Source organism: Eulemur rufifrons, chromosome 18 (assembly GCF_041146395.1).
Source record: "Eulemur rufifrons isolate Redbay chromosome 18, OSU_ERuf_1, whole genome shotgun sequence".
NCBI lineage: Eukaryota > Metazoa > Chordata > Mammalia > Primates > Lemuridae > Eulemur > Eulemur rufifrons.
In genome coordinates, this window is record NC_091000.1 from 34,967,330 (window position 1) to 34,979,422 (window position 12,093).

Here is a 12,093-nt window from a genome sequence, read left to right on the forward strand (position 1 = left end):
AAGACAAAATATCTTCAAAAATATTGCCAAAATAAAAGTTGCACTATCTTGGTTCTTTAATATTTATGTTTACAACTTTCTTTATATAGCTTTATTGAAGTTTAAATGACAAACAATAAACAGCATATATTTAAAGTATATAATTTGGTGAATTCTGGCATGTATACATCCATGAAACCATCACCACAATGAAGATGACAAACATTTCCATCACCTTCAAGTTTTTAAAGCCAACACCTCTCACTCCCACTCCCAACTCTATCCCGAAGTAACCACAAATCAGCTTCTGTCAATATTGGTTAGTTTGCATTTTCTAGAATTTTACCTAAATGGTATCATATTGTATGTACTATTTTTGGTCTGGCTTCTTTCACTCAGCATAGTAATTATTTTGAGATTCATCCATGTTGTTATATGTATCAATAGTATCAAGGTTTTATTTAAAATATTGCTCAGTATTCTACATGGTTATATCACAATATATTTATCCATTCATCTGCAGATGGGCATTTAAGTTGTTTCTAGTTTGGGTCTTTTATAAAAAAAAGATACTATGAATATTCATGTACAAGTTTTTGAATGAACATATATTTTCTTTTCTCTTGGGTAAATTATATAGAAGTGTAATGGCTGGGTTGTATGGTAGGTGTATGTTTAACTTTTTAAGAAAGTGCCAAAATATTTTGCAAAGTGCTTTTATCATTCACATTTGCACTAACAGAATATCGGTGTTCCAGTTAGTATGACAGCAGAAGCATAAGTCACAAATGAATATGGTGGTAAACTGGATTTCATCAAAATTAAAAACTTCTGCTCTTCAAAACATGCTATTAAAAGAAAGAAAACACAAACCACAGACTGGGAGAAAATATTTGCCAAGTATATATATGTTAAGGGATTTATATCCAGAATATTTAATGGATTCTCAAAACTTAATAATAATAAACAATATAAAAATGTCCAAAAGATTTGGACACTTTTCCAAAGAAGATATGCAAATGATAAATACATGAAAAGATGCTTAATATCATTATTTACTAGAGAAATCCAGATTAAAACCACAGTGAGATATCAATACGCATGTATTAGATTGGCTAAAATCAGAAAGACTGATTATCCCAAGTGTCCATACAACTGTGGAACAAATGTAACTCTCCTATCCTCTCCTATCTCTGTCAGTGGGTAATATGAAATGGTATAACCACTTTGGAAAACAGTTTAGCCAAAAAAATACAAGCACATGTCTAAACACAGTATTTTACATGAATGTTCATAGCAGCTTGTAGTAATCCCAAAGTGAACAACCCAAATGTCCATCAACAGCTGAGTAGTAAGCACACTGTGTTTCCACTATTCTAGTGAAGAATCAAAGCATAAAATAGTCACTTTTTAAATTGCAGGCACAATACCTAGGAAGTAAAGGGAATATTCTATAGGGCCTATGCACCATCCAACATCATCTAAATGATAAATATGAATATATTTCATTATATATATTATAAAATATAAATGCTTTATTATAAAAAATAAAGTTCACTATCTTACCTATATATTTATATCCTTCTTCCCCATTTACTACAGGTCTCAGCCAAGTTGACTTAAGTTGTGTATTATTGCACACCTGGGCACCTTGAGGAGGATAGAGTGTAAATAACATTTCAATTGCATGGAACTTTTTGATTAGTTCAGAATATTTTTCTTGGCCATCTGTAAAAAAAAAAAAGGAAAAATATTTAAAATTTTAGACATTTTAGAATGTCTTAATGTTTAAGAGACAAAAATTAAAAACTATTTAACAATTTGAACACTGAATGTTATATTGAAAACATGGGTTTTTTTTAGTCAAAGCTACTCAACAAAATTATTATTGTTAATTCCTAACAAAAATTAAAGGGTACAAAATTTACTAATATTTTCAAACAGCTATCAGTTTAGAGCAGTACCATTAAAGCTGTGAGGAAAAAATTAAGATATCCAATGAACAGAATTTCATATTATACATCCCATAACTATATTTTTTTATTTTTAATTACCATTAAACAATGGAATCAGATTAATCTGACAAAAACATTGAGTAGGTGTAGAGTTCCACAAACTAGAACTACTGAAATAATTAATATTCCTAAGCTATGGTTTTTAAGAAAATATAAAAATGCATCTGCTATGACTGAATATTTTTATTTGACACTTATATAGCACATGTTATTTGCAAAGAATTGTTCCAAATGCTTTAAAATATTAATACATTTAATTTTCATAACACCTATAAGGTAGATCCTATTATTTCCTTTTACATGAAGAAACTGAGACTCAGAGAAATTAAATAAGTTGTCCAAATCTCACAGTCTATAAATTATGCAATAAGGATTCCTATATCTAAGGAACCTCTTATTTACAAATGACTCTTTGTCAACTGAACATGCCCTGCATTAACTGGTAGATGAGAAAACTGGAATTAAAAAATAATTTAAATTATAGAGTGAAAAATCTCTAATATGGCCTTTGGCCTCCACTTTGTAATTTCAGTTTTTGGTTTATAAGCCAGTGTACTAAAATTCAATGAAGCAGTCTCCTGAGCATTTAAAGTGGCTCTACATAGAAACATTTTAAAGAAAAGAAAGATACTGATGTAAATCTCCATTTATAACCCTGTTACATTTTTCCCTTCCTTTATTCTTATTTTCTTTTATTTTGTTTAATGTCATATTTTCTGGTAAAGTAAGTATAAGGCAGTATGACCTTATGATTAAGAAAGTAGATTTGTTGATGAGCAGTGTGCCAGGTATCAATCTATATTGCCTCATAGCTCTAAATCCATCCTTCATTGTCCTGCTTGTGAGACTAGAACATTTTTTTCCCTTGCCATATGGCACGATTTTAAGCATCAACTGCAGAGGGTAACGGAGAGAACTAGAGGGTAAAAGGGCTCTTCCTGGTTCTGGTGTTTCTCCTGGTAGGCTCCTGCAGTGCACAGTGGCCAGCTGGGCAGGGCACCTTCTGGCCAGTTTCTCTGGAACACCACAGGCTACCCCTCTCCTCCACCACTAGGAGCTTCCTGGAGAGTTCCATGGTGTAGCACTTCACATGAATGGGTTCCATATGAGTTCCACAGTGTGACATTGCCCTATGGACAGTTTCCCACAGAACTCCAGAAAGTGACTTCCCCATGAGCTCCACTAACGTGTCACCTCAGGGAACTCTACCATTCACTGGGCCACAGGTACACACTCTCTAAAGAGATCTGGATCCCACTGAGTGGGCTTCTTTAAAATCTGTTCTTTCCTTAGGTGCTCTGCTTCAGACCAAGGGATAGTGACTACTTCCTATATCTGCTCTTGTCAATTCTTAGAGTTATTTTTACCTCTTAGTAGACAATCATAGTTACTCCAATCCCTGTCATAGTTAATGCTTTAAATTAGACTTTTCCTGCTCAAATTACTATTTAGTTTCTGTCTCCTGAGTGGACCCTAACTGAAATAGACAGACCTGGGTTCTAATTCTTGAACCAGCATTAACAGGTTTTGAAATACAGTCGCATACCACATAAAGACATTTCAGTCAATGATGGACTGCATATACAATGGTGGTCCCATAAGATTATAATGGAGTTGAAAAGTTCTTATTGCCTAGACAATAGATGTCATTTAGTGACATCATAACCGTTGTAACATCATAGCTAACACATGAATTTCTCATGTGTTAGTGATGATGCTGGTGCAAACCTACTGTGCTGCCAGTCAGATAAAAATATAGCACACATAATTATGTATAATACATAATACTTGATAATGATTATAAATGACTATGTTACTGGTTTATGTATTGACTATATTTTTAATCAGTATTTTAGATGTATTTTTCCCACTTATTTTTTTTTAAAAAAGTTAACTGTGAAACAGTCTCAGGCAGGTCCTGCAGGGGGTATTCCAGCAGAAGGCATTGTTATCATAAGAGATGACAGCTCCATGCATGTTATTGTCCCGAAGATCTTCCAGTGGGACAAGATGTGGAGGTAGAAGACAGTGAAATTGATGATCCTGACCCTGTGTAGGCCTAGCATACTATATGTTTGTGTCTTAGTTTTTTAAAAAAAGGTTTAAAAAGTAAAAAAAAAAAAAAAAAAAATTAAATTTAAAATAGAAAAAAGCTGAGAGAATAAGGATGAAATAAAATTTTTGTACTATTGTACAATGAATTTATGTTTTAAGCTAAGTATTATTACAGGAGTCAAAAAGTTAAAATTTTGTTTAAAGTTTATAAAGTAAAAAAGTTGCAGTATACTAAGATTAATTTATTATTGAAGAAAGAAAAATATTTTTATCAGTTTAGTATAGCCTAAGTATACAGTATTTATAAAGTCTACAGTAGTGTACAGTAATGTCCTAGGCCTTCACTTTCACTCACTACTCACTCACTAACTCACAAAGAGCAACTTCCAGTCTTGCAAGCTCCACTCATGGTAAGTGCCCTATACTGGTATGCCATTTTTTTAAGTCTTTGATACTGTATTTTTACTGTACCTTTTCTATGTTTAGCTATGTTTAGATATACACATACTTGCCATTGTGTTCCAATTTCCTACACTCTTCAGTACAGTAACATGTTGTACAGGTTTGTAGCCCAGGAGCAATAGGTTACACCACAGAGCCTCAGTGTGTAGTAAGCTATGCCATCTGGGTTTGCGTAAGTGCACTCTATGATGTTCACACAACAATGAAATCACCTAACCATGCATTTTGATCCCTGTAACTATCCCTTTAGGTAAGCATCATGTGACTATATTAAACAAAACAATTTATCTCCAGGTGATAATACTGGCATCATAAGGTTATTGTTAGAATTAAATGACATAATATATATAAAAAATTCATAGCTCCATGTTTATAAGTACTGCATTATTAGTTTTCATGCAATATTATTTCAATGATAAAAACAATGAGAGACAGGAATTAATAAATATGTTATTGCATCATTTGATTATGAACATCTTAGAGAGGGAAATTTCTGCTTCTTTTTTAAAGTGAAAAGTTCAAAATTATTTCCTTTTAAAAAAACCAAAACCAAAAACTTCCTCACATGTTTAAAATATGTGAACAGATATTAAATATATCACTTACATAATTCTAAATCTCCCTTTCTCATCTGTCAGCAGAAGAAAGGAAGCTAAAACTACTGTAAAACAGTGATGAAGAGTAAATCCTGCTTAACTTCAAGAAATTGACCAGTGGAGATCCTCAGGCAGTAGATGACTTTTCTAGCTGTGAAGGAGGCTAAGGATGGAGTATAATATCACAAGGAATCATATAGCTAAACCAAATACAATCCTGAAGTTTTCCATGACACACAAAATAAGAAAACAAAATATATCAGAGCTTCTCTCTTTTAAACCATAAAGAAGGACCAGACACAGTGGCTCACGCCTGTAATCTAGCACTCTGGGAGGCTGAGGTGGGAGGATCACTGGAGGTCAGGAGTTTGAGACCAGCCTGAGCAAGAGCGAGACCCCCTCTCTACTAAAAATAGAAAGAAATTAGCTGGACAACTAAAAAATATATAGAAAAATTTAGCCAGACATGGTGGCACATGCCTGTAGTCCCAGCTACTCGGGAGGCTGAGGCAGTAGAATTGCTTGAGCCCAGGAGTTTGAGGTTGCTGTGAGCTAGGCTGAAGCCACAGTGCTCTAGCCCAGGCAACAGAGCGAGACTCTGTCTCAAAAAATAAAAAAATAAATAAATAAACCATAAAGAAGAAAAAAATGAAGAAGGAAAACCCAGAAATAATAGCATCTGTTAGTGTGAAAGCACCAAATCGCACTCAAGGCTTCTCTCCTCCCCAGTTCTTATAAATGTCGACTACTTTTAGCTTAGAAAAGATGTTTAGTAACATTATTTGACAGGATTATGCTTATTATAAATTTTAATAAAGCATTTTATTCTTCATAAAGGCAAATGTTTCAATTTCAGGCAAAATCAAATGCCTACACTAAAATCTAAGTAATGGTGAATATAGAACTGCCACTTTTTCTTACTGGCTTATCCTGATTGAAGACTAAGCAGAAACACAGGAAGTCAGTGGAGTGCTGAACTTGCAAGGACAACATGACACGGTGATAACTGTAACATTAGGCACGTTGAAAGTTTGTAGCACAGTCTTGTTAATTCCTCATTTGCCCCTGAGTAATTCAAACAGAGCCTTGGCACTCACACAAACAAGGCATCATGATTTTTTAATGGTTGCATGTTCCTTCATAATATCAAAGTTTATTACAAATAAGTATTTTTCACTTATAAAAGCATATAGCTTGTAAAACATGTTCTCTTTTTATTTTATTACATATGCCATCACAAGATAAAAGCAGGAATTTAATTTCTGTTGTTATTGATGATTTTTGCTATTTATGGAACACCTTCCTTATGATACATTACTAAGTCAATATTGCTATATTGGATTTAGATGTAGAAATACAATTCTCAGAACTGAAAAAGATAAGAGCTCTTCCTTATCTATTCCTCCCCAGGCCACATATGTAGTAAAAATCTGAAGATCTTGAATATATATGTCTAGGTCTAGTTCTGTGGCAAAAGCCCACACAGAATTTCCATAGCTCTCTATAGCTCCCACATCACCAGGTGATTGGTTACTTTATATCACTGCAAGGCAACAGCAGTGGTTGGTTAGCAGAGGCTCTAGAGCTGCACTGCTTGAGTGTGAATCTGGATCTGCCATTTACATCAAGTGACCTGAAGCAAGTTAGCTAAACACTAGCCAGCCCAGGATCATAGTAAAAATATCCACATTATAGGGTTGTTATGAGGACTAAATAGGTTAAGCTAAGCAAAGTCTTTAGAAGAACACTTAGTCTGTGGTCATTATTATTTAAATGTTAACTATTATTATGATGATGCCTTACATTCAACAGATGCTGGTACAGCCTCTACCTATCTTATATAATGACAGCAAAGTCCTGTCCCTCCTCCCCCTGCCCCATCTTGCTTGTGCTCTGGGTGGGTGGGTGGAAAAGTAGGCAGTGGTCTTGAAGCCTTGCCCTTTCTGGTCACGCCTATAGTACTTTGGATGTCCTAAGGGTCAGTGGTTCCTGTTTGATACTGACCAGCATCCTGGGGTTTCTGCCATTTTTGCAGGTTAATCACTCATGGGCTATTAAGCAGCATTGTGGTGATCTTCCTTGTTATTATTAGCAGTAACAAGGAGTAGTATATTTTGTGGAGGCTAAGACATTATAAATTTTGATGGGCCCACCATTTTACATACCACCAAGAAATATAAAGGACTAGAAATTTAATTATGATGTGCCCATTTGTAACATGTAGCCTAATTTCAGAAACATCAAAATGTGAAAATATACAACTAAGAGTTAAGAAAATACAACAAAATCAAGATGCCCAGTAGCCTAGTTGGCAATTGCACTTGACTAACAAATAGGCATCTCAAAGTCTATGTGCCAAAGCCTGTCCTGTGCCAGGGCTGCCTGTCTCAGTCAATAGCATCTATCTCCTGGTACCACCTAGAAAACTAGGAGCCCTCCTAGGACCCTCACTCCCTACTGCAACCATCCTAAACCAACTATTACCTATTTTTATTCAACCACTTTGGCCTCTGAAATAGTCTTCTTGGCCCTTTCAATCTTGTCTATAAACAGCAGCTAGAATAATATTTCAGAAATGCAAACCAACCATATATTTTCCTACTCAATGGTTTCCCAATGCACTTAAAATAAAGCTTTGGTCCTTTCCTTACTATTTCCTAAAAGGTTCTGAACATTCTGACCTCTGCCTCCTCCTCCATCTCTGTTCTAGCAGCCCTGGCTTTATTTTAGTTTCTAAATCCACCTTGCTTCCTCTTGTTTCAGAACCTTTGCATAAGATGGTCTGTCTATCTGGCATGTTCTCCTCCCAAACCCTTCCCTCCACTGCCTCATTAACTTCTTCACCGCCTTCACACCTTTCCCCAAAGTCTCCTCTGACTCCCAACAAACTAGATCAAGCCTCCACATTATATCATCTCAGAGTAATTGTTTTCTGTTTTTTTTCTCCATTGCACTTAATGAACTTTGTATTATTTACATTATTGATTATGATCTGTCTTCTTTACAAGAGTGTAAGCTCCAAGGAGTTCACAGTCCATGACTATTTGCTAACCATTGTATTGCCTACTACCTAGCCCTATGCCTGACACTTAGAAAGGGTCAATAAAAGGCTTTTTAATTAATAAATGAACATAATCAATGCTTAGTATACAGCAGGTGAGTGAAACAGGTTATACACATTAGCTAAAAATCAGAATATATTTAATTTGTTAACAATCCTATGAGTTCAATGTTACCATACATCATAGCTCCATATACTGAGGCAAAGGGAGGTTACAGAGCAGTTTCAAGCCCTCCCAGCTAGTAAGTGGTGAAGCCAGGATTTATTCCCAATTCTGCCTAACTTCAAAGCCTATTCTTTTAACCACAAGGCCACATTGTTTTAACAAAAAATGGTTTCTGGTATCATGGGACTGTTAGCAGCTTCACTGGTTACCAGTCAACTAGTAGTCTTTCCTTTTGCTATCTCCTTTCTAATCCTTTCAAATCTTTCTACAGCTGTCCCTGTAACATATAGTCTGCTGGTCAGCCCTCTGGTTTCTCTCACAAAGGCTCATATCTCTTTCTAGGAAGTTTTCTAATGTTGGTCCACAAGAATTAATTTTGTAAGGGCTACTAAAGAGTCCTCAGGTCAAACCCACTATTTATAGTCTAATTATAGCCCTCTTATTAATAGTTTGCTGAGGACGATGGGTAGTATTAATATAAAATCCCACAGTGTGACCTGCACAGCCACCTCTAGTTTTCCCCTGCCTCAGATAAGTGAGGCTCGTTATGCTTAATGTTCAGGGTAGACGGTGAGTTCCCAGAAAACTCAAAGATGTCCGTTCCCTTCCTCTCTCAAACAGGGTGCTGCATTATTGAGAGCTTATTGTCTCCCTCCTGCAGAGCCTGAATTTGAGTATTTAAGACAGTGGCCCCAGACATGTACTTCAAGAATCACAGTGATTAAAAAAATGAATAAATAAAAATTAGGAAATTGACATAAAGTTGTCAGTTTTACATACTGCTGAGTGAAAATGATAAAAAGAGACAATTTATTACCACAATTGTTCCTTTTTTCTACAGTATTGTAGAATGTTTTAACACTAAAAATGAATGAGCAAAAAAAATCTCAGATAAAAGAACAATAATTTGCATTGAACGATGGAGAACCTTGAACTTCTAGAATTTTGTGAAGTTTCAACTTCTTGCTAATTCGCCTACCCCTCCACACAAATTCCAGCACATATAATACTTAAAGAGGGCATGTGTGTAAATTATTAAGGTCAGGGCTAGTACTAAGCATATCAGGAAAACTTACGTAGCTAACAAAGCTTTATTATGGCCTTGGGTGATTAAGCCAGAATGACAGAGCCAGTCATTGAAGTCAAATATTAACAAGTATTTACAAGAATGGGTAGAGAAATAGCCTAATCCTTTATCTTTACCGAATACCAGCACCATCATGTAACTAAATTTTTCTCTAAGGTTAAACAAAAAAGTATATTTATATCCTTAATACTAAATCAAAGATCATAGGCCAAAAACAATGGCAATAAGCAATGAATATTTTCTTTCATTGTGAATCTTATACATTCATTAAAATGCTTATGTATCTCCCATAAGCTACTGGCCATTAACACGAGTTTTTCAACATGTAGTTACCATATGTGAGTTTGCATTGGTGAACAAATAATCTATAACCCACTGTAAATGACCAATTTCTAAATGTTGTACTTTTAATATCTTGTCACTGTTCAGTTAAAGCACTTTATGTTGCATTCATTTTCTTTGATTTGAAATAAGTGAATGTCATACTTTTTTGTCATGTCATTTTTATCTAAGCTTTTTTCTGTTCATTAGTAAATTTTAAAAGGAGGAATCCAATTTATCAATATGAAAAATTATGTATGTCTTGAACAAGAGAAAGTGAATCTAAAGCAGCCTCATTCTTAAATTAATGAAACTTTCTTCCATTTAATTTATTTTAAGCTGAAATATAAGGTCTTAAAGATCATTAATGGAGGAAAACATTAAGATTCAAAACTAAGGTGCAAAATGGTTAAGAAGGCAGTTAAATAATATGCCAGTGAATGATATAACCTGTAAAAATAAATGCAAGGACCACTGATCTCATATCACAAATACCAACATTACTTAAAGAAATGCAAAAATCTTCATTAACACTTGACTGAGAGTACATAACACAAAATAAGGATGTGAATTAATAAAAAAAGTTAAAAGTATAACAAATATTATCTTTAAATTCCTTCAGTTTGTGAAAATAGGCACTTATTGTAAATTTCACCAGAATGTTCAAAGGCTAAATGTATGAAAATGTTGCCCTTGATACATATATTCATAAATCCGATCAAAAACTCTATTTTAAAATAGAAAATTAGGGAATTGCAGCATTTGGTAGCTCCATAATTAAGGCACATTTATTTTAAAAGGTCCATTTCTTCAGTGGAATAAAAGTTCATAAAGAAATATCCCAACATTTTAACTTTATTTTTATGCTGTATTTCTTTTTTTTGCTTATAAGCAAATTAAATACATTTTCAAATGCTGGATATAGAAAGCTAAAAGATTTTACTCTTTTTCTGTGTTCATGGAATTTAGATAGAAAATACAGATCATATTACTAAACACAAATAAATCATGTAGCTGCCCAAACATTAAAATAATTTTGGTCAATAATTTCAATAGAATTATGAGGATTCCTTAGGAGGAATATTTTCTTTCTTCTAAAAGCGTGTGTGTGTGTGTGTGTGTGTGTGTGTGTGTACTGGAAGTAATACAACTCTTCTCTCATAAATGATTAAAGTACTATGATTAATTTTAAGAATTTCCCTTATTTTTCTCTGAAGGTACCATTCTCAAAATGGCCAGATTAAGTCCATTAACATGACTTTACTCCCAAAGACAAAAGACTAAAAACAAATGCTTCCCAGACTTTAGTTACATTTGTGAGAATAATACATTAATAATAACACAAAAAAATTCTCAAAACTTAAGAACACAGTGACAGCTTTTATTGAGCTCACCATACATAAATCATAAGATATTTCTTTTCACTTTGTTTGGAAGAGTGTTTTAATAAAAAATTTACTTCCTAGGTTAGAAGTATAAGAATTCCAATTAAGTGTAGCTACTCTTAATTGTTACATTTGGATTACCCTATCCCCTTGTTTTTCTTGCTACCAATTGCCTCCCTTCTGGTCATTTTTCTATATGTATACATATCCTGAAAAGGCAGAGTGAAATCCAATCAATCTCTAAGCTATTCATTACTAGTATCAGGTTTAAAGGTACTTTGGGGAGAGAGTTGAACTAAACTATACAGTTCAATATTTTAAGTATTATTTTCCTATATTATTTAAATTCCTTAGGAAAAACTGTAGTAATTTTCAGTTGACTAAAACAGGCATAGCTGTATACCTTTATTCAACATTGGTGTCAGTCTGGCACATATGCAAAACGTGCATATATAGTTAATAAAAAAATTTACCTTCCCTTTCATGTGTTTAGGACTCTTTCTAGATTCAACAGGCAAAAGTAATATACTATTTCATACAATAAAAATGAACCCCAAATAAATGGGTATCTTCCCTAATGGATTTTTTCAAGTAAATACCATTTCTTAAATTTTATATAGTAATTTTTTAAACAATAAATGCTATCTTTCAGAACTGAACCATTCTTTAACCTTTTAGACTTCATGTAACAGACTTAGATTTCTCAATAATAGTAAAGAGGTATATAATTTGAGGACTCTTTATTGATTCTAGTAAAGTTAAGATTACTCTACTTTCTGAAACAAGGCTGGGTACAGGCCAATTAATAAGTGGGAGAATTTACTTATTTAACCAAGTCCAATATCCTGGCTCTGATTTATTAATATTTACAGGTATCCATAGGTAATAATGTCCCTAGTTAAAGGTGACACAGTAAAAATTTCTCTCTTCCTCTCCCATTGTACCAAGAAAAATCATTTTCAATCA

The 12,093-nt window shown here is 33.8% G+C and overlaps 1 protein-coding gene across 1 annotated transcript in view; it reads right to left on the bottom strand.

Moving 5' to 3' along the window:
- The window catches only part of IQCM (IQ motif containing M), a 310,674-nt gene that overhangs the window by 65,269 nt on the left and 233,312 nt on the right, over positions 1-12,093 (bottom strand). The window contains exon 11 of the mRNA XM_069493257.1: positions 1,546-1,707. Within this exon, the coding sequence (XP_069349358.1) occupies positions 1,546-1,707 (162 nt within the window). The remainder of the gene's footprint in view (positions 1-1,545; positions 1,708-12,093) is intronic.